Here is a 23,288-nt window from a genome sequence, read left to right on the forward strand (position 1 = left end):
GCCCCCTCCGGTCGGCGCCCCCTCCCCCCTTGCGGCGCTGGTGGCGGCGGGGCTTGGGTGGCGGGCGGCGCGGAGGGCGGAGCTCTTCCGCGTCCAGGGAGGGAGGGCGGGAGGCGGGCGGGAGGCGGCCCCGCAGCACCGCGCCCCCTCCCCCGGCCCTCCCCCCACCATGGCGCGGAGCGAGGCGGCGGCGGCGGGGCTGGGCCCGGGCCCCCCCCCGGGCTGGGTGAGCGCGGCCCGCAGCGGCCCGGGAGGTGGCGGGCGGGGGTGCCGGTGTGAACGCGGGTGTGAGCGCGAGCGTGTGAGTGTGTGTCCGCGGCGCTGCGGCGGCCCGGCGTGCGCTCGCGCGGCCCTGTGTGTGCCCGGCGCCGGCGTGTGCGGCGCCTGCTTGTGTGGCCATCGGGCGTGTGCTGGGTGTCGAGCCGGGGTGCTGGGACCGGCCGTGCGTGTGTGTCTCTTCGGGGCTGCCGCGCGCCCATCGGAGGGGCTGTGTGCAGGTGTGTGTGCGTGGGCTGTGTGTCCAGGTGTGAGTCCCCCCAGCCAGTGTGTGCGCTTAGCTAGCTGCCTTGGGCGTTTGTGTCCGGGTTGGATGCCCATCCGAGGGTCTGTGAAGGCGGGTGTGCCCGCTCTGGTGTTCATATTGTGTGTGTGTGTATGTGTGTGGTCTGCGGGTTGTATGTCTCCGAGGGTGTGTATCTGTGCGTCCACGTCAGGTTCCGGGCCAGGGCTGGGACTCAGCGCCTTGTGGGTCCAGGCCGCTGTGTGGTTTGGGGGAGGGGAGTTTGCCTCTCCCTCGGTGCAGGTCAACTGGTGTGGGAGGGAGGGAATGGGGGGGTCCTCAGCGGTCCTTGGGGGAGACGGCCATATCTTCCCCTTCCCGGTGGCTGGTGGTGGTGGTGGCGGGGGATGGGCGATTGGTAGGTGGACAGATGGAGGGATGAGAGGCCGAGGGATGGACAGATGGGCCCGAGGGGAGGCATGCAGACCTGGCCCTTCCCCACCCACCCCACCCCAATCCCCACACCCGCCAGATCTCCCCGGATGGGGCCAGAGTTGCCTGCATCCAGATGGCCAGGCTAGGGGACCTTTGGGCTGCTGGTGGGAGGATCGCCTTGGACTAGTGCTTTAGGATTCAGCTCCCCAACCCTCTGAGATTCGACTTGCTGAACTCTGACCTCTGGCCCTGGCTTTTGCTGTGGTGGTGGGGGCAGGTATGGTGGGAAGGAGGGATGTTAGGATTTCTTTGGCCTGCAAAGTAGGTGGGCAAGAGTGCCTCAGGACTGGGAGAGATGTGTCCATGTATGTGTGTGAGTGTGAATCTGTGCCTATCTGTTGACTGTGTCACTGTGGTTCAATATTTTGTGTGCATTTGTAAGTGTAAATCCCTTACAGGGCTGTGTGTGAACATTTCTGTTATGAGTTAACATCTCAGTGTCTGTTGTGCAAAAGGTAGATCTTTTTGTACCTTGTGCTTGTTTGAGTGTGTATCAGCCTTGTAAGTGTCTGCATACTTGTGGTTCTGTGTATGTGTGTGAGGTGTATATCAGTTAGTGTGTACATTTGTGCGTCTTTTGGTGTAGGAATATATCAGCTTTGTGACTGCATCATGGGGATATGTGAAGTTGTCTGAGCATGTTTGGGCATTTAAGAGTGTGTCTGTGTATCTTTGATCATGCAAGTGAATATCTGTTATATGTGTATGCCCGTGTGTTGGTGCAAGAGTATATCTGTTATAGGTGCATGTACCTGGTTGTCTGCAAAGATAGATACGTGTGTGCGTGCGCGCATCTGTGTGCACATCGGTGTGTGTGCATTTGTGTATGTGAATGTGCAAGAGTCAATGTTATACATGTGTGGTTGTATGTGGGTGTGACAATCTTGAGGGTATGTGTCTGTCTATATTGTGAGTTCATTTATGCATCGGTGTTGGTCTCTCAAGAGTGAGGTTGTGTGTGTTCAAACATTATGTGCAGGATTATATGCACACACATGCCTGTGTCCCTGGCACAAGGCTGACCCTGCTTCTGGACCCAGTGAGATTGGGGTTCACGTGGCGTGATCTGTGGTATGCTGGGGTCCAGCCTGGGGCTCATGGACACAAATGTGTCCACATCGCAGGCCAAGAGCCAGTGGAGGGTGTGGGCACAGAGATCATGCTGGTGTGTCTATGGAAATACAAGTGTAGAGACTTGAGTTGTGGGCCCATGTGAGTTTGGTGTGTCTGCACATGTTGGTGTGACAATGATTTGATGGTGAGCATGGGAACCTTTTGATTCCTCCCCAGCTCCTGGTACTACTTAGGTCCTTGAAGTTGGGGGACTGGGATGTGAACTCTGGAAGGAGGAAGCTGGAATCCTGGATCTGAAGGAGGAGAATGGGCCCAATTTTTGGGTCTTGAGAATGGAAGGGGCTGAAACCTGGGCTCCTGAGTCTGAGGGAGGAGAAGGGTGGAGTTCCAGATTCTAGGTCTAGGGAGAAGGGAGCTGGTGTCACTGGCTTCTTGAGACCCCAGAAGACAAAGGCTAAAGTCCTGGACTCCTGAATTTTGGAGAGTAAACAATTCTGAGGCCAAGACTCCTTGATTTCTAGAGATTACTCTCTGGGTCCATCTGCATTTATGCAGAGCCTGCAGCAGGAGGGCTGAGAGTGTGATCACACCGGGGACTTCCTTGGCTGAGATGGTCTCTGATGCAGGTCTCCAGTGAGGAACCAGAAAGATGCTAACAGGGTCATTTTGTTTCTTTGTAGGTACTGGCCCAGGCCCTGACTCCCTGAAGAGAGGTGAGTGGGGTCCCTCCTGCTGGGGAAACGTGGAGTGGTTGGTCTTGTTCTGAGCCGCTCTGGAGGCCTGGAGCCCTGCCTCATAAGGATTTCAGTGCAGGGTCTGGCAGTGTCCTGAGGGGCCAGGTGCCACCTGGGCTAGGGGTGGGGTGGTGACAAGGTCAGGAGCATCATGTTTGGGTAAGGGCTCATAGAACCAGGGCATGGATAGCAGATGGAGGGGTTTCCTCATGATAGCAGTAAAGGGTACAAGAGAGTTCATGACATGAACTGACCCCTGCATTTGGAGAATGACATGAATGTGGTTGATCATTTTGTGTGTGTATGTGGGAAGATCTCCTGGTAGTCCAGCCTGCTGGTGGCTGAAAGAGCCAGAGGGAAATCACAACAACACTAGCAGTAGACATTTATGTAGTGTTTACTCTGTCAGGAGCGATTCTAATCATGTTACACTGCATTATCTCGTATAACCCTTACAATAACCTGATGAGGTAGGTACTCTTATTATCCCCATTGTACAGAGGAGCACACTAGGGCACAAAGAAGGTAAGTCACTTGACTAGAGTCACACAGCAGGGAACTGGGGTGTGAACCTGGGCAGCTGGGTCCAGTTTCTGTCCTGCAATGCTGCACTGCTTCTCAATAAATGTTAGCTATTTTCATTGCTATTGTAGTTCCTTCAACTTGAGTCTCACCCCAGAGGTGGGAGGCGAAGCTCTGTACTTCTCTCTAGGGCTCAGATTTGGGTTCTGAGCCCTAGAGACCCACAGCCAGACAGGTGTAGAGCGGGGCCTCCTAGCTCAGGAGTTCCACCTTCCAGGCCAGGGTTTTCTGTCCAATACAGTGTCCCAGAGGGAGTGCAAGACAAGGTAGTTGGGGGCCTTGGAAATGGTGGGACCCCCTGACTGGGCCTCTTTTTCTCTCTTTAGCCCAGTTACTGTCTCCTTCAGTCTCTGCCTCACTCTTTGTCTCTCTGTACAATCCGATTCTCTCCTCCTTTCTCTCCCTCTCTCACTTCCTCTCTCCATCTTTATGTCTTAGGCTCTATTTTTTCTTTCCTCTACTCAGTTTTTCTGTCCCTCAATCCCTGTCTCTTCACCTTTCTTTCAGATCTCTCTCTCTCTCTCTCTCTCTCTCTCAATCTATCTCTTCCTCCCCCTTGTCTCTCACTGTCTCTGTCTCTTCACCTCTCTCTGGGTCTCTTGGTCCCTCCTGTCCACATCTGTAGTCCCTCTCCCCATGGGCTGAAGGATCAGGGCCACATCAGGTCACCGCCCCAAACTGCAGATTCCTGGGAGGTAGGCCAGTAGGGACTGGGGTACAGGATGGAGTGAAAACAGTTTCAGGGATGCCCCCTTTGCATTCTTTTCTCTTCACCCCCACCAACCCCATGTTGTGATGGGAGCTGACATGTCGTGGGCTGCAGCTGCCACAGGGGAATCCCTGCTGGAAGGTTTTGCCTGGAGCAGAGGAATAGCATGAGTGTGTGAGTGAATGTCTGTGTGGCTGTGTAGGCATGTATGGGGTCTTGTATGTGTCCACAGATGTGAGCACAGAAGTCTGCCCCCTGCTTGGGAGCTCAGAAGAACCCAGGATGAAACCAAGGTTCGAGAAGGACTTCCCAAGGCTGAGCAGTGAGACTGATGTAGTTTTCTCAGCCTCTTCCACCTTCAGACTCCCTTTACCTCTGATAAAGGATGGGGGGTGGGGGGTATTATCCATAACATTTAATGAATACTTACTGTGTGCCGGGCCTGTGCTCAGGGACCCCCTAGAATGAGTTTACTGAACCCTTGCAACAACCCATTGAAGATGGTACAGTTATCATCCCATTTTATAAAACAGGCAAGTATGGCCTAGTTAGGGGAAATCATTGGTTTGGGGTCACAGAGCTAGCAAGTGGGTAGAACCAAGACTTGAACCTGAATCTGTCTGATTTCAAAGCATATATATATGCTATATATATATATATATATAGCTCTTGATTTCAGAAAAAAGGGAGAGGAAGAGAGAGATAGAAATATCAATGATGAGAGAGAATCATTGATCAGCTGCCTCTTGCATGCCCCCTACTGGGGATCAAGCCTTTGACCCAACATGTGCCCTTGACTGGAATTGAACCTGGGACCCTTTAGTCGGCAGGCTGGCATTCAATCCACTGAGCTAAACTGGCTAGGGCCAAAGCACTTTCTTTTAATAATAGTGCATACTTCTATACCTGGCCCATAATGGACACTCAATGATGATAATAACACTTAACATGTATTGAACACATTTTATGTGCCAGGCATTGTTCATAAGTAGTACACCATTCTCATTAATCCATTTAACCCTCACAGAGGTAAGGCCTGTTTTTTTGTTTTGTTTTGTTTTGTTTTGTTTTTTATCTCCTTTTTACAGATGAAGAAACCGAAATTCAGAGAGGTTCAGACACTTGCCCGAGGTCACACAGCTAGTAAGTGTCAGCTGGAATTTGAACCCAGGGAATATGGCTTTGAAATCCATGAATTTAAACCCTAGTTAGCAGTGATTTTTCAAAATGTTCAGTGGGTGCTAAAAGGCCTAGTCAGGGCAGGTGTCACCCTTCTGGTTAGGAGATTATGAGAGGTCTGGGAACCCCTAGGGGAGGGGCAGAGGTGGGGACAGGGCATTCAGGGGTGGGACAATGGTAATTTATCAAGCAGCATTAATATATTACCTATTAACAAATGCATGCCAAGTGAGGATCAGTGCTGTTACTGTCCTACAGAACCTGGTTGTCAGGAAGGGAAGGATCTGGGTCAGACTCCTAGCAGAACATCCCAGGGTAGCCAGGCTGGCAAGCAAGCTCTATGCCTGGGTAACCTGTCTCCTTCTCCTTCAGGTCTTATTGTCCACTCCTCCCAACTTCCCACTGCACCATGGCTCCCGGCCCCTTCTCCTCTATGCTGCTCTTGCCACCACCTGCAGCCCTGTCTTTTCTGCTGCTACTCTGGACAGGGGCATCTCGTGGCCAGCCCTGTCCTGGCCGCTGCATCTGCCAGAATGTGGCGCCCACGCTGACCATGCTGTGCGCCAAGACTGGCTTGCTCTTTGTGCCGCCAGCCATTGACCGGCGTGTGGTGGAACTGAGGCTCACAGACAACTTCATTGCGGCCATCCGCCGCCGAGACTTCGCCAACATGACCAGCCTGGTGCACCTCACCCTCTCCCGTAATACCATCGGCCAAGTGGCAGCTGGCGCCTTTGCTGACCTCCGTGCCCTCCGGGCTCTGCACCTTGACAGCAACCGCCTGGCCGAGGTGCGTGGCGACCAGCTCCGCGGCTTGGGCAACCTCCGTCACCTGATCCTCGGCAACAACCAGATCCGCCGGGTGGAGTCGGCGGCCTTCGATGCCTTCCTGTCCACTGTGGAGGACCTGGATCTGTCCTACAACAACCTCGAGGCCCTGCCCTGGGAGGCCGTAGGCCAGATGGTGAACCTGAACACCCTCACACTGGACCACAATCTCATCGACCACATCGCTGAAGGTACCTTCGTGCAGCTTCACAAACTGGTTCGCCTGGACATGACCTCCAACCGCCTCCATAAACTGCCCCCTGATGGGCTCTTCCTGAGGTCCCAAGGCCCGGGGCCCAAGCCGCCCACGCCACTCACGGTTAGCTTTGGTGGCAACCCCCTGCATTGCAACTGCGAGCTGCTCTGGCTGCGACGGCTGACCAGGGAGGATGACTTGGAAACGTGTGCCACCCCTGAGCACCTCACTGACCGCTACTTTTGGTCCATCCCTGAGGAGGAGTTCCTGTGTGAACCCCCGCTGATCACACGGCAGGCGGGGGGCCGGGCCCTCGTGGTGGAGGGCCAGGCAGTCAGCCTGCGGTGCCGTGCTGTGGGTGACCCTGAGCCGGTGGTGCATTGGGTGGCACCCGATGGGCGGTTGCTGGGGAACTCTAGCCGGACCCGGGTCCGGGGGGATGGGACGCTGGATGTAACTATCACCACCTTGCGGGACAGTGGTACCTTCACTTGCATCGCCTCCAATGCCGCTGGAGAAGCCACGGCGCCCGTGGAGGTGTGCGTGGTGCCTCTCCCTCTGATGGCGCCCCCGCCGGCTGCCCCGCCGCCCCTCACTGAGCCTGGCTCCTCTGACATTGCCACGCCTAGCCGACCTGGTGCCAATGAATCTGCTGCTGAACGCCGGCTGGTGGCGGCGGAGCTCACCTCCAACTCTGTGCTCATCCGCTGGCCAGCGCAGAGGCCGGTGCCTGGCATCCGCATGTACCAAGTCCAGTACAACAGCTCCGCTGATGACTCCCTTGTCTACAGGTGGGTACTTCAGCCCCAGAGCCTCCTCCCACTTCAAGGGTCCCTTCTCCCTTCTGTCCACTTCCTTGGCCTTCTTGCTCAGCTGGAGTTCTAGATGGCCATACAGAGTTGCTCTATCTTCTTCTGTCTCACTTTCTGTCTCACTGTCTCTGTTTTTCATGCATTTTGCAAATCTTTGTTGAGCACCCACATGAGTCAGGCTGGGCACTGGAGTTATAACAGTGAATGTACCCCGCATATCCCTACTCCCATGGAGCTTATGGTCCATCTTCCTGCTCAGCAAAGGTGTTGGATTGTGTACCTTGTCAGTTAAACATTTTGGAGCATGAAACACACACACATACATACACACACACATTTAACAATGACATTTATATTTATAAATTATATGCCAGTGGTTCTGTATCAACACTTTGGGGACATTATAGAACAGAAAACCAAAATATATAAATTTAAGTTATTTTCATTGTCCACTGGGTTAGAAGCTGTTGCCCTGGTATGGACAGACATTAAAGAGTTACTTTCTCCTGTCATCTCTCTTATTTTCTTAATTTCACATCTACCTCTGTCTGTCCCTTCTTTCCCTCCTGTCCTTGTTGGGCACTGAGGCCCTGCTCTATGCTAGGCCTGAGAGCGCTGGGGACACTGGGAGACCAAAAGACCAGTTCCCACCCTCAGGGACCTTATGGTCCAGAGGAAGGAGGCAGCTAGTATTCGCTGAATTATTGCCTTGGCCTTGCAGTGTCCTTCATCTTGGTAGCTTTTTAAGTATGACTCACAGCCATAGCACACAGTGGGCACTTGATAAGTGGCTGTGGGCTTTGTGAATGGCTCTCCTTTCTGGCTCTGTCTCCTTCATGTGCACTGTAGAGCACCTGCTGTATGCTTAATCCTGTGTTTGACTTCACTTGGTAATGCCAGAGGTTTTAAAGCCATTTTTGGGAGCCCCATCTTTTGGTGTGCTCAGACCTACACCATAAAGTCTGCCTCTTGGCCTCCATCTTCACCTTTCCCAGGGTTCTCTTGGCCACAGTCTTGGTACACAGTAGGTGCTTTTCCACTGTTGGCTGAATGAGTAAATGCCTTTGAAAACTTTGTCTCTGTCATCCTCATTTTCTTTTCTTTTAGAATCTGGTTATCAAACACTGAATAGATGCCTATTGCATGTCAGATTCCATGCTGGGCCCTGGGGCCACCGAGATAGATCAGACACTGGCCCAGTTTTACAAACATGAGGGCAAACAAATGAACAGAACAAAACCCTTTATAAGGTACTACCAAAGATGCTACTTCATTTGATCTTTCCAACTCTGATGTGAAGCAGTGATGATACCCTTCCCATTTTATAGATAGGGAAACTGAGGCCCATGGAGGGAAGTCACTTGCTCAAGGTTACACAGAAAGTGGCAGAACCAGGATTCCAGCTCTTACCCTTCTAACTCCTAACCCTGACCTTTTTATGTTGAACACACATTTATTGAGTACCCACTGTTTGCCAAGCAGGGATTAGTGGAGCTGGATAATACATTTCCATAAATAACTTTTGGGTTGTGACTCTTTACTTCTTTCTTTCTTTCTTTCTTTCTTTCTTTCTTTCTTTCTTTCTTTCTTTCTTTCTTTCTTTCTCTCTCTATCTCTCTAACCTGTGGTCACTACTTAGTGCAGGGAGGTTTTCAGGCCCCAGACCCAGCATGTATTCAGATGTTGATTCCCTTCTGTCCCTAGCTAGGCAACAGATCTGGGGGCTCTTCCCTTCCCCTGAGGGCTACAGTTCCAGTCCTCCCTCTCCCACTGCAGATGCCTGCACTATGGTGCTGTAGGGGTTAATTTCCTCACTTCTGCCATGGGTGGAGGTGACATCCAATCAGAAGCCTGCTTTGCTGCTTGCTTGGGTCTTTCAGCCTATCAGAAACATGTGGGCTCAAGCTTTCTTAAGGAGCCAGCCTCTGCCCTTGAAAGGGGGGAGCCCCTAGCAACTGTTTTTTTTTTTAGGGAAAGGAACAAGAGGAATCCTAGTCTCTCTGAGAGGGGAGATTAAAAGAAAAGGAAGACTTACAGCCTGGGGCTCAAAGTTGGGAGGTATGAGGTGGAGGGGGAGGAGTGGTCTGTTAAATGGCAGGCAAGGGGAGAGTTGGAGAAGTGGGTGGGTCTTTTAGAGGGAATAGGGCCCTCACTTGAAGCCTTTTGGTTGGAGGGTGGCTTTTGGTGGTGGGGAACCTTCAGGAAGTGGGACAACTGCCGTAAGCTTCAGGACCAGAAGGTGGCCTGACTGGAGGGAAGGTGAAGCATCTGAGAGGTAAGATGGGGGCATGACCTCTTAGAGGAGGCGGAGCTCCTGTTTCATGGTCCCCTGCAGATGAAGATGTGGTCCTTGTCTCTGGTGACCCACTAAGACCTTTGTAGGAGAGGAGAGCTTGTGAGGTTGAGTGATGAGCATGCGAATCTATGTGGAGGTGGCAGTCCCGGGTTAGCCAAAGCTGGACTTGGCCGACTGTGGAAGGGTGTGCCCAACAGAAGGAGCAAGGCCTAGTGGGAATGGTCTTATAGATGAGGGAGGGTGCAACTGGCAGTAGAGTGTGAACCACAGCAAGGGTACTGGCCAACATAGAGTGGAATGAAAGCTAATAATGATGACATTATTAAGTGCCAGGCTTTGGGTATGTTAACTAATTCATACTCACATCATCTCTATGATGTACTAATTCTTTATATCCCCAATTGGGAGAAGTGAGGCTCAGAGTGGTTAAGAAACTTGTATAAAGCCCTAGCTGGTTTGACTCAGTGGATAGAGCACTTGCCTGCAGACTGAAAGGTCCCAGGTTCAGTTCCAGTCAAGGGCACCTGCCTGGGTTGCAGGCTCAATCCCCAGTAAGGGGCGTTCAGGAGGTAGCCAAGCAATGATTCTCTCTCATCGTTGATGTTTCTATCTCTCCCTCTCCCTTCCTCTCTGAAATAAAAAAAGAAAGAAAGAAAAGTTTGTAAGGCCCTAGCCAGTTTGGCTCAGTGGATAGAGCATCAGCCTGTGAACCGAAGGGTCCCAGGTTCAATTCCAGTCAAGGGCACATACCTCAGTTGCAGGCTCCACTTGGGCCCCAGCCCTGGTCAGGGCGCAAGCAGGAGGCAACCAATCTATGTTTCTCTCTCACATAGATGTTTCTTTCTATCTTTCCCTCTCTCTTCTAACTCTCTAAAAATCAATGGGAAAAATATCCTCAGGTGAGGATTTAAAAAAAGAAAGAAAGAAAGAAACTTGTATAAGATCACAGCTAGCAAGTGGCAGGAGAGAGACTCAAACCCAGGCAGTCTGGCTCCCAGAATTGTCAGTTTAACCACTTCTCTGCACTGCTTCTCCTTTGAAGGCAGGGGCCTAGAGCAAGAAGGGGGCATGTTTGCTTGGCTACATTTGACCCAATTACTTATTTGGGGTGTGAGTTGGTGACTTGTGGCAGTATAGGGTAGGGTGCACAAGAGAGGTTTCAGGACATGCAAAGAGTGGACCACGGCCCTAGGCACAGTAGGGGAATCCTCCCCAGTGGCTATTGTGGGGTGTGGTGCAGGAATATGTAGTTGAGGGGCTTGGGAATTGTCTCAGAAGATATATGCAGCTAGGAGATGAATTTGCCCAAAGATGGGACGTGCAGATAAAGGGAGTGGCCTGTACACACATGGTTTCCCTGAAAGGGCAGGGATATAAGAGGAACTAGAGGGCCCTGGCTGGTTTGGCTCAGAGGATAGAGTGTTGGCCTGCTGACTGAAAGGTTCCAGGTTTGATTCTGGTCAAGGGCACATGCCCAGGTCGCAGGCTTGATCCCCAGTGGGGGATATGCAGGAGGTAGCCAATCAAAGATTCTCTCTGATCATTGATGTTTCTATCTCTCTCTCCCTCTCTGAAATCAATTATATATATATTTAAAGAAGAACTAGAGGCTCAGTTGGTTGGATAGTCAAGGTTGCAGGTTCAATCCCCAGTCAGGGCACACACAATAATCAAGCAAGGAATTCAGAAATAAGTGAAACAACAAAAATCAATGCTTTTCTTTCTCTCCCACCCCTCCTCCTCTCTCCCTTCCTTTCTAAAGTCATAAAGACAGGGGGTGTGAGTTGACCACTTGTGAGGGTGGGGCATGCTGGTAGGGGGTGGGGCTTGTAGTAATGGGGCGCCTCAAAGGATGAAAATATGTACATAAGAGACCTTGAATGGCAGTTGTTGCTACCCTAATATGGCGAGACACTGCTAGGGGGCGTTTCCCTTTAGGGTAGAGCATAAAAGCTATAGCACTCCTCTCATTCAAGAACTGGGATATGTAGATGAGGGAATATGATTGACAGATAGTGTTCTAACTAGGCAATAAGACAGACGGGGTTGGTCTGAGGGCAGGGCATGCAGATGAAAGGCGTGGCCTGTAGCATGGATCCTGAGACGTTAGAAATTTGTTGCTTGAATGGCTGCTGTTGTCCTGGTAAAGGGTGAGATACTGGTAGGAACGCAGGGTTTGGTTCCCACTGGTCACCATGGGTGGGACATACAAGTGAAATGGCTTGGTTCAGAGTAGAGCTAACTCCGCGCTGATCCTGCCCCTTCCCGCAGGATGATCCCCTCCACCAGCCAGACCTTCCTGGTGAATGATCTGGCGGCGGGCCGCGCCTATGATCTGTGCGTGCTGGCGGTCTACGACGATGGTGCCACAGCGCTGCCAGCCACGCGAGTGGTGGGCTGCGTGCAGTTTACCACGGCTGGGGATCCCGCGCCCTGCCGCCCGCTGAGGGCCCACTTCTTGGGCGGCACCATGATCATTGCCATCGGGGGCGTCATCGTTGCCTCGGTCCTCGTCTTCATCGTTCTGCTCATGATCCGCTACAAGGTCTATGGCGACGGAGATGGCCGTCGTGTCAAGGGCGCCTCTAGGTCACCCCCGCGGGTCAGCCACGTGTGCTCGCAAACCAATGGTGCAGGGGCGCCGCAGGCCCCACCGCCAGCGCCAGAATGCTACGTGGCATTACGCGAGGAGGCGTCCCCGGCTGCGGCAGCCCTGGCAGTGGAAGCAAAGACCACGGTGGTAGAGACGGCAGCTTCCGCAGACCCAGAGGCCGTCTTTGGACGCTCCCTGGGTGGCTCGGCCACCTCGCTGTGTCTCCTGCCATCGGAGGAAACCTCTGGGGAGGAGCCTCGAGCCGCTGTGGGTCCTCGGAGGAGCCGTTCTGGGGCCTTGAGGCCGCCGGCTTCAGCGCCCTCCACTCTAGCTCTGGTTCCTGGGGGGGCACCCGCTCGGCCTCGGCCACAGCAGCGTTACTCGTTTGACGGGGACTATGGGGTGCTCTTCCAGAGCCACAGTTACCCGCGCCGCGCCCGGCGGACAAAGCGCCACCGGTCCACCCCGCACCTGGACGTGGCTGGAGGGGGCGTGGCCGGGGAGGACGGAGAGCTGGGGCTGGGCTCCGTCCGGGCGCGCCTGGCCTTCACCAGCACCGAGTGGATGCTGGAGAGTACCGTGTGAGCGGCTGCGGCGGGCGCCGGGACTCCTGGTGCCACGGACAGGACCGAGTCCGAGCTGCCCAGACCCTGGGGCAGGACTGGAGGGAAAAAGCACAGCGCCAAGACCTCTGACTGGAGGGGAGGTGGGCCCTTCTCCCCGAGGGGGCGCTGCGGCCTGCAGCTAAGGCTCGAGGCAATGCACCGTGTCCTGGGGAGATGGGGAGCGGCCGCTGGGCTCCTCCCGTGAGAACTCCTTGCCCCCACTTGTCCCTCCCCCAGCGCGCTCGCGGACCTCGCTGGAGCTGGTGCCTTACACAGCGAAGCGCGGGGAGGGGCAGGGCCCCCCCACACTGCAGCACTGAGACACGAGCCCCCTCCCCCTGCCCGGGACCAGGGGCAGGGACGAGGGGCCCATTTCTTGTATCTGGCTGGACTAGATCCTATTCTGTCCCGCGGCGGCCTCCAAAGCCCCACCCCGAGCCCATTCACCTCTCTGATCCCGTAGGGTCTGGCTTGGGGTCCCCTTTTCTCTGTCCCCCTCTTTTGTGTCTATCCTGCTCTCTGTCTTCTCTGTCTTATGTCTCTGCCCTTTTCTATTTGTCTCTTTTTTCTCTGTCCCGTCGTCTCTTCTCCTGCCCTCCCATGTTTTGTCCAGTCTCTTTGTCTCTCCGGGATTACCTCCCCCCACCACACATTCTCCCGGGCAGGTCCCACTGGAAGGACCAGACTCCCTATTCCTTCCTCTTTCCTCAAGTAAATCCCCACATGAATAAAGTCCAAAACAAAGTCCTCCTCCCCACCGGAGCCAGGACCCCCGCCGCAGCAGAATTAAACTTTTTTCTGTGTCCGAGGGCGCTCTACTGACCTCTGTGTGTGCCCCTGTGTCGTGTGTGTGTGTGTGTGTGTGTGTGTGTGTGTGTGTGCGCGCGTGTGTGTGTCCTAGATTACAGCATAAGGGTTAAGTGAGACTGAAGGAAAGATGGCTAACTGGGACCAGGGAGACTTGCAGACAATTTCCTATCCTCTGAGAGATTTAAAGGTGGGAAATAATAATAAAATGATAATAGCTAACATTTAGTGAGTGCTGTGTGCCAAGCACTTAAGTAATTTAATCCTCACAACAACCCTAGAACATATTACAGGTATCCCATTTTGCAGATGAGGAAATTGATGCTCAGAAACATCTCAAAATCACATAACCAGAAGGTGGCAAAATTGGGATTTGAAAAGGCAGGCAGCCCGACTTCTGAACCTGTCCTCTTAACCACAGAATTCTGCTGAGCGGTTAGTGAATGCTCATTCCACATACAGGCATTGTGCTAAGCACAGCTCCTCTTTCTGAGGTTGGGCAACTGTCCAAGGTAGGTATCTTTGGTTCCATTTTATAAACAGGAATCTGAACCAGGAAGAATTGAAGTCACTTGCCCAAAGATCCCCAGTGAGAAAATAATGGAACTGGCAGTTTGATCTCAGTGTCTTATCTGTTCTTACCACTACACTGTGTTGCATCTAGAGGCTAGGGAATGACCCCAATGACCTTAGCTGAGCGCAGGTATACCAAGCCAGCCTCGTGAGGGAGGAAGGAGGGAAAGAGCTCATTGGTTACTGCCTGGAATATGAGGGATTGGGAGTGGAGAAGGGGTCTGCTTGGAGCACAGAAGATGGTATGGGGAGGGGAGTTTCAGTTAAGGCAGAGGATTGTGGCTGGGGAAGGAAAGTCGGTTGAGGGCTACCCCAGTCTTGGGGGGTGCTGCAGTGAATACTTCCTGATCCTGGAGAAGGAAGAGACTTCATGCTAGCCAGGGGCCCCCTGAGGCCTGGGGAGGAGGAGAGAAAGACAGAAATAGAAACAGCAGGAGGAAGGGGGAAGATCTGGGCAGACAGGGTGGGAGGCATCAAGGACAAAGGCGCCAGAGAATCACAGGCCAGGAGGCTCCCTCACCCAGTGACTTAGCCACACTTATCTATCTTGGTCATCATGACTCCTGGGTACTGAGGGCTTCCCACATACTAGGCACTGTGCTCACAAACCCTCCCTGGTGCATGGGCAAGGTGAGGGGGAAGGGAAGGGACATCTGTAATATGTGGGTCCTCTCAACAATAAAGATTGAAAGAAGAGCATGCAACCCAGCACCAGGCATATAACATTCACAAAAGGAAGTTACGTTCATAGTAAGCATGATCACATTTATACTCTGCAGCTGATGTGTAGTGTGTGCATCTATGTTTCTAGAAGAAGAAATAATTTAGAGGTTAAGGAGCTTGCCCAAGATCATAACAGCCAGTAAACAGCAGAGTTGTGATTAGAAAGTTTACTGCCTTCAAATTCTGCATACCTAATCATCTGACTATATTGTCTGAGTCACCCGATAAAACTTTATTGAGCATGTGCTATGTACGTGGCTCTGCGTAGGAGATACAGCAGTGAACAAAATAGACAAAATAAGAAAGCCCTGTGGTCTAGTCAGTGTGGGTCAGTGGTTGAGTGTTGACCTAGGAACCAGGAGGTTAAGGTTCAATTCCTGGTTGGGGCACATGCCGGGGCTGTGAGCTCGATCTCCAGTAGGGGGCTTGCAGGGGTAACTGATCAATGGTTCTCTCTCACTGATGTTCTATCCTTCTCTCCCTCTCCCTGAAATCAATAAAAACATTATATATATAAAATAAAGAAACCCCTGTCCCTTGGGGGGAGGCAGTAAACAAGCAAGTAAATATGTAATGCGTGTCTGGGGGTAAATAAATGTCTTAAAATGAATGAAAACAGGGTGTTGGGACAGGGGAATGACTGGAAGGTGTACTTTAGATGGGGGAGGAGGGAGTATCAAGAAAGGTGATATTGGAGCTGAAGAAATCCATTCTGAAGAGATCCATTGTGGGAAGAGCATTCCTGGCAATGAAAATAGCATGTGCAAAGGCCCCGAGAAAGGATTGTGCTTGGTGTGTTGGAGGCATTGTGCCTGGACTGGAGTGGGAGGAGAGCAGGTGGGAGAGGCAAGCAGGGAGCAGATTCTGCAGAAGCTTGTGGTCTGTGGTCAAGAGTCAAGATTTTATTCTCAGAGCTGTGGGAAGCCAAAAAAAGGTTGTGAGCAGGGGTTGTATATGGTCTGATTTCTGACCCCAGCTGTGGGGTGTGCCTGCCTTCAAAACAAAATCAGAAACTGTCATCTCAGAACATGGCATCCATCCATCAACATATTTGGGGTCCACATGGTCCCTGGTTTAGCCCTTTGGAGGACATCCACCACCTTCTTTCTCCTGTAACCCTAAGCCCTTTGTTTAATAGAGAATAAATGCCAATGATATGCTCTTCAAAATTGAGAGCTTTAAAACCAAGGAACAGGTACAGCAATGAGAGAGGGCATTGGGTTTTCCAAGGGGAGTGTATGAACATCTGCTCTGTGCCTGGCCCTGTGCTGGGCACTGTAGACCCAGCAGTGACCAAGATCGATGTAATACCTGCCCTCCTGGACAGACAGATGACAATAGGACTGTGATGAGAAGAAAAGGAAACTGTGGGAGCCCAGAGGAGCTGCCTTACCCCACCTGCAGGCTCAGGGACATATATTAATCAAAGTCTTTTGGTAGCAAGTCACAGGAACATAGCTTAACAGAATAGACCTAGAAAGCAGAGTTTATTGGCTCATGTAACTGGGAAGGAAATGACCCACAAGGAACTTGGCTTTAGAGACTGGACCCCGGACTCAACTCCATCAAGACACTTTCCTACTCATTTCTCCGTTTGTCTCAGCTCATATTCATTCCTTTCAACTGCATGTGCTGGGAAAGCGGCCATTTATTTGCAGACACAAACCCAATCCTTCCAGTACCATAGCCCAGTGGGAAAATGGCAAAATCTCCAGTATAAGTGAAACAACAACATCCTAGGGAAGGGCTCAGATTGGCCTGATTGGGGTCACATCAGTCCAGTGATTGGCCGGGTAGGTGTTGGTTTAGCCCTCAGTATTCGGGTGTCCAGGTTGGGTGGCCTGGAAGAGGGGAGTTGCTAAAGAAATTGTTTTTTAGGTTGAATCATATGAAATTGCCAGTTTTGTAGGTCAGAAATGGCAGAATATTGGCAACTTCATATGGTCGATCCCAAGTTCTTACCAGATGGGAAAGCTTTTGGGCCTATAAAGTAATATAAATCCCAGTGGACCATTCCGAAGGGTATTTGGAAGAGGAAGTGATATTAACAGACATAGGGATGAATGGGTATCAGCCAGGTAAAGACATGGTGGTGGCGGGAGAGTTAGTAGGGCATATTTCAAGCAGAGGAAACAGCTTATACAAAGGCCTTCATTAGGGAAGATCAGAGAAGGCTTGTCGCTGTGATCTGTGGATGGGGTAATCTGACTGAGCAAACCTGAGTCTTGTGTCCAAGCAAATGAAGGATTGGGAAAGTGAGCTTTAGCAGGAGAAATGGATGCTGAGCAGGTAAAACCTAAATATATCCAGTTCAGAATTTCTTTTTAGGCCTTTGCTTCTCCAAGTGGATCTGTAACCTTATTTTTATTACAGCATTCATACCGAAGAGGGCCATATGCCTGAACCCAGACATGTCCCACAGGATTCAATTTTTTATTATCAAATATTAATTGACCACCTTCTTTGGGGTCTGTGCTGGGCATGCAGAGATGGATTTGTGAGGATTCACTTGGCTGAAAACAGAAAACTCAAGTACACAACTAAAGACATTTGGTTTTCTTACTAAATAAGAATTCTGGAGTTAGTGGGGTTGGGGTTGGGTGCAATGGCTTATTGATATCAACAAGGACCCATTTCCTACCCTTCTGTTTTATCTTCCTGAGAAGGATAGATTCATATTCTAGGCTTGTTGTCTCATGGTCACAAAATGGCCATCAGAGATCCAGGTCTTACATCCTCATACCAATGAACTAAGTAGGAAGGAAGGGAACAAATGGAAGTTCTTTTTTGTGTCAAGGAAGAAAAAAATTCTAAAATAATAAGAGTAACAGTAATAAACACATGTATCAAAAATTGTTTTAAATTCATTATATGAAGTAACTAATTTAAGAAGCCTTTGCCGTGGCTGGTTTCCTCAGTGGTTAGAGTGTTGGCCCACGGACCGGAGGGTCACAGGTTCAAGAGTGTTTACCTGGATTGCATGTTTGATTCCCGGCCCTGGTCAGGGCGTGTGGGGGAGGCAACCAAACATTGTGTTTCTCTCATGTCAATGTTCCTCCCTCTCTCTCTTTCTCTCTCCCCCTTTCTTCCCTCCCTTCCACTCTCTCTAAAAAAAAAAAAAAAAAAAAAAAAAAAAAAAAAAAAATGAAAAGAAAAAAAATCAATGGAAAAAATAATCTCAGGTGAGGATTTTTTAAAAAAGGAAAAAAACAGAGCCCTTTAGTCACATGACCATTCCAAACTGCAAGGGAGTCTGGGGAAGCAGGTGCTGAGGAAGGGGAAAGAAATTTATGCCCTGGATTGGACACCTTGCTGCCCCCATCCAAATTGGGGTTCTGCCACTTACAAACCATATAATGCAGTGGAGTGGCTGTGGGATTGTATGTAATTTCTAGTGCATGGCTGTCCTCCTGTCTTTATCTCCTAATTGAGAAAACATGAGAATGCAAAGGTCTGAGAGTTATAGAATTATGGGAATGATTCTGAAACCCCTATAATGTGAACAAAACTCAACCATTTAGAAATTTCAGTGGGTTACTCTTGGTAATACATTTCTTGTGACATGCCTCATAAGGGACTGTGGTGTATTGCCTCATTAAAAAAACACACAAACTTAGTGGCATAAAACAAAAATTATTTTATTATACTCCAAGATTCTGTGGTCAGGAACTTGATCATGGCAGAGTAGGAATGGCTTGTCTCTGCCCCAGCTGGGAGCTGGAAACTTCTGCACACTTGTTTACTCACGTATCTGGTTACTGAGCTGGGATGACTGCAAAGCTGAGTTCAGCTGTGATTGTCAACCACAGGACGTTCGTGTGGCCTGTCCATGTGGTTGGGTTCCTTGCAGCATGGCAGTTGGGTTCCAAGAGGAACAGTTTGAGATGTGTGTTCCGAGAGAGCTAGATGGGACAGATGAAGAAGTGACAAATACAGGTTCAATGAGAGGAGCACATTGACTCTACCTCTTGAAGGGAGAAATGTCAAAGAATTGGTGGTCACTTTCCAAAAACCACAACACATATTGTGTACAAGCTGGAGACGCCAGCAAGCTATTTAACAACTACATTGTTATTAGAATCGGAGTGCACACTAGCCACACATTGGAGCAGATCATGGAACACCTCTTCCACCCCCATATCAGATACTAACTCTTTGATTTCTGAATTTTCAGGGGGAAGGCTGGGATGGCATGGGTAGGGTGGATCTGCTTAGGGGGATCTTGGGGAAATAGCTATTTTCCAACTGGTATGAAAGTGTTTCAATATTTTAACAACTGAAACAGTGCTCCTATTGGGGGCCACTGGATATCAGTCCTGCAAGAGATTCACAACCTTGGAACCTCCATGTGCCATCTTAGACTGCTCCCTAGTTCTGCCTCCCACCTTTTCCCTTCTGGAAGAGCTCTAAGTTTGTTTAGGTATTCACTCTCCCTGGAACACATTTTCCCTAGCCTCAGAGGTGGGTTTTGATGAGTCTAACACCATCCTTGTAATTATATCTTCCTTGCCAGTGATTGGGTTAGACCTGGGCATATGACTAAATTTAGCCAATGAGGCAAGCATGTATATCCAACAGGGAGTTTCTCTGGAAGATTTTCTTTGCTTCTAAAAACTGTGAAAGCGCTAACCAGTTTGGCTCAGTGGATAGAGCATTGGCTTGTAGACTGAAGGGCCCGGGGTTCGATTCCTTGGGTTGCAGGCTCCACCCTGGCCCAATGTGTTATATTTCTCTCTTTCCCTCTCTCTTCTACTTTCTCTATAAATCAATAAAAAAATATCCTTGGGTGAGGATTAAAAAAAAAATAAACATTTACAGCACATAAGAGATGGTATTTGAGGAACAAGATAACAATGAGGAGTGCAGTGGGTGTGCCTGAGAGGTCTTAGAAAGGAGATTACTTTCCAAGGTATGACCTTTCAAAGGTATGATATCTTAGATGCAAAAAGACAATAAACAGGCTCATTTAAAGTAAAGATTGACCGTTGTCAAGGACTCTATAAGCCTAGGATGTGACTACCTGCTGTGACCTGCTTTTAGTTAGGAGTTTTTATGTTCAGACCATCGTAAGTGGTTACTTTTGGTCTCCAAGTTTGTTAGGTCTGTCATGTAGGTCTCCTCTGAACTTGTCAGGTGTAGTATGTGACCCCTTTTTTATCCACACTTCTGAAAACTAAAGACAAAGAAAGAATCTTGAAGGAAACCAGACATAAATGACATTACATTTTATAGGGGGACAATAATTTGACAGGAGAAAGTGGCACATTTTTCAAGTGCTGAAGGAAAAGAACAGTCAACCCAGACGTCCTTATCCAGTGAAAATATTCTTCAGGAAAGAAGGTGAAATAGACATTTTAGGCCGGCCAGTGTTGCTCAGTGGTTGAGCTTTGACCCATACACCAGGAGGTCACCTGTTCAATTCCAGGTGAGAGCACATGCCGGGTTGTGGGCTCAATCCCCAGTAGGGAGTGCGCAGGAGGCAGCTGATGGATGTTTCTCTCTCTCTGAAATCAATGTTTCTATCTCTCCCTCTCCCTTCTTTTCTCTGAAGTCAATAAAATGTTAAAAAGAAAGAAAGAAAGAAATATACATTTTAAAATAAAGAAAACTAGGAGAATTTGTTACCAGCAGAACTGTATTATAAGACTTGCTCAAGTTCTTCAAACAGAAAGAAAATAAAAGCCAAAGAAAACTCAGAACACTAGAAATGAAGAAAGGCTGATGGGATGAATAAATCTGTAGGTAAATATAATAAACGATCCTCCTTTCAAGTTTTTTAAAAAATATTTTTATTGCCTTGGCAGGGATGTGCGTTCAATTCCTGGTCAAGGGTATGTACCTGTGTTGCAGGTTCCATCCCTAGTCCCAGTCAGGGTGTATGTGGAAAGCATCCAATCAAATTGTCTCTCTTACATCTGTGTTTCTCTCTCTCTATCTCCCTCCCCCCCTTCTATTCTCTCTAAAGAAATCAGTGGGGGAAATATCCTCAGGTGAGGATTAATCAGATAAATAAATAAAAATAAAGTTAAAAACTTAAATATATATATATATATATATATATATATATATATATATATATATTTTTATTGATTTTTTTTAAGAGAGAGAGAGGAAGGGAGACAGAAATATCGATGTGAGAACCAAACATGCAGAATATTCCATTAACCCCTGTAGAATATATACTCTTTTCAAGTACACATGGATAGTCAACAAGACAGACCACATCATCCTGGGTTATAGAACCAATACAGAGAGACAACAGAAAAATCTCTAAACACTTAGAAATTAAACAGTGCACTCCTAAACAATCCATGGTCAAAGAAGAAATCTCAAGGCAAACAAAAAATACACTGAACTGGACAGAAAATAAAAATAGACCATGTAGCCCTAGCTGGTTTGGCTCAGTGGATAGAGCATCGGCCTGAAGGGCCCAGGGATTGATTTCCATCATGGGCACATACTTTGGTTGCAGGCTCCTCCCCATACTCCTCCCTCACCCGGGCCCTGGTCAGGGCACATGCAGAAGGCAACCAATTAACACATCGATATTTCTCCCTGTTTTCCCTTTCTTTTCCACTCTCTCTAAAAATCTATGGAAAAATGTCCTCAGGTGAGGATAAAAACAAAACAAAATGGACTATATAAAAATTTTAAAGCAGTTCTTAAAGAGAAATTTATAGCATTAGATCCTTATATTGAGAAAGAAAAAGGTCTTAAATAAACAATCTAAGCATCTACCTCAAAAAACTAGAAAAAGAAAAAACAAACCCCCAAAAACCAATAAAGAAAATTACTAAAACGAAAAGCTGGTTCTTTGAAAATATTAATAAAATTGATAAGCATATATATATATATATATATATATATATATATATATATATATATTTGTGTTTTTTCCCCCATCTGCTGCTTTATTTAAGGGCTGGTGACCAACAGTCCCCAACCCAGCCCCTTCCTCCTCTATAAAAGCAACTACACATGAACTGGGGCCACCCTGTCAGATAAAGACAAGAAAATAAAGAAAAGAAAAAAGAAAAGGAAACTGTAGATTAATATTCCTTATGACTATAGAGGAAAAAACCCCACCTCCCAAATTAGCAAATTATGTCCAGAAATACAAATACATGTAATTGTCAGTATATACCCACCCCACAAGAATTGAAAACAGAGAGTCAAAAGATACTTGTATGCCTATGTTCATAGCAGTATTATTCGTAATAGCCAAAGGTGGAAATAAGCCAAGTGTCCATTATCTATATATAGAAAAGGCTAATATGCTGTGTCCCATCCGACCACTTGTTATGACACTCACTGACCACCAGGGGGCAGACGCTCAATTCAGGAGCTGTCCTGACACACACTGGCCATTTACAGAGAAACAGCACCAAGGACCTAGTGCCCACAAAGCAACACTCGGCTTCCCCCAAGTGGGACACAGGCCCCGCCACCACCCCAGAGCAATACCCCACCAAATTGCAGCTGATGCTGCCAAGACCCCATGGTGAAAATGCAGCCCACAGCCCAGCCCAGCCCAGCCTGGAAATGGTGGCTGTGGGCACCGGGTAATGACAGATAATGACGTCACATAGCAATGTTCGGCTTCCTTTCCCTAGTGACTAGCCTCCTTGGAGTTTCTTCAGCCCAGGAACATGACTTGCTTTATAGCCAGGTGGAAATATTTTACACTTTAACCAAATGTCTGTGAAGCGTATTCCCATGCCTCATCTCATTTGATCCTCACAGAAGTCATGGAGTAGGTAGATAGGAGACTCGGTAGAATCCTATTTTCTTTTTATTAGCTGGAAAACAGAGATTTAGAAAGCTTAAAAACTTCACTCGAGTGAGAAGAAGTAAGAAATGATGGACCTTGAAAATGACTTCAGGTTTTCTCACTGCACAGAATATAGTCAAACACTGCTGTAGTTAAATATTTTACTCTTTGTTCTCCCTGTGTGATCTATAATAATAATCTGCATCGTGTTGATATTTACTGCTGTGTTGCTGACAATAACCTGAAAGAGAAGTTGGGGTGCTTCACTGGGCTGGAAAAAGTTTAGCTAAATCAAAAAGCAGGTCTAATTAAGCAAGTTTATCTATATATATAAAAGCCTAAGCGACTGGTTGGTAGCTATGATGCTCACTGACCACTGGGGGGGAGATGCTCAACGCAGGAGTGGAAACCACAGACATGGAAACATGGAACAGACTCATGAATCTCAGAGGGAAGAGGGGAGGGGAGAGAAGAGGGTGGGAAGAGATTAACCAAAGATCTTATATGCATACTAGAGGCCTGGTGCACAGAACCCTGCGGGGATCAGGGTGAAACCAGCTCTCCGACATTCCCCTAGGGGTCCTGGATTGCAAGAGGGTGCAGGCCAGGCTGAGGGACCCCATGGGTGCATGAATTCATGCACTGGGCCTCTAGTTCTATATATAAATATGTATATCTAAACAACTAGAGGTCCAGTGCACAAAATTCATACTTGGGGAGTTCCTCAGCCCGGATTGCAAGAGGGTGCAGGCCAGGCCAAAGAACCCCACTGATGCATGATCGGGGCTGGGGAGGGACGGGGGGGGGGGGGG

General features: G+C 49.2%; 1 protein-coding gene across 2 annotated transcripts; it reads left to right on the forward strand.

The window, feature by feature from the left end:
• The first annotated feature begins 166 nt into the window (after window positions 1-166).
• On the forward strand, window positions 167-15,315 carry LRFN1 (leucine rich repeat and fibronectin type III domain containing 1). Of its 2 annotated transcripts, XM_036346188.1 has the most exons (6): window positions 167-226; window positions 2,749-2,781; window positions 5,182-5,236; window positions 5,645-7,087; window positions 9,080-9,166; window positions 11,676-11,812. In XM_036346188.1, the coding sequence occupies exons 4-5, from the start codon at window positions 5,682-5,684 to the stop codon at window positions 9,123-9,125; spliced, it is 1,452 nt and encodes a 483-aa protein (XP_036202081.1). In that variant the 5' UTR covers window positions 167-226; window positions 2,749-2,781; window positions 5,182-5,236; window positions 5,645-5,681; the 3' UTR covers window positions 9,126-9,166; window positions 11,676-11,812. The 2 variants fall into 2 exon arrangements, with proteins under 2 accessions (XP_036202081.1, XP_036202080.1); XM_036346187.1 differs by lacking the exons at window positions 167-226; window positions 2,749-2,781; window positions 5,182-5,236; window positions 9,080-9,166 and having other exon boundaries at window positions 5,627-7,087; window positions 11,676-15,315.
• Window positions 15,316-23,288: the final 7,973 nt, after the last annotated feature.

The sequence above is a fragment of the Myotis myotis genome, unplaced genomic scaffold (genome assembly GCF_014108235.1).
Source record: "Myotis myotis isolate mMyoMyo1 unplaced genomic scaffold, mMyoMyo1.p scaffold_m19_p_19, whole genome shotgun sequence".
Lineage (NCBI taxonomy): Eukaryota > Metazoa > Chordata > Mammalia > Chiroptera > Vespertilionidae > Myotis > Myotis myotis.

Excerpts from the sequence above, each read along its gene's own strand:
- LRFN1 (XM_036346187.1), top strand. The coding sequence starts at position 5,682 with ATGGCTCCCGGCCCCTTCTCCTCTATGCTGCTCTTGCCACCACCTGCA. Across the intron at positions 7,088-11,675 it reads GATGACTCCCTTGTCTACAG|GATGATCCCCTCCACCAGCC; the intron begins GTGGGTACTTCA and ends CCCTTCCCGCAG.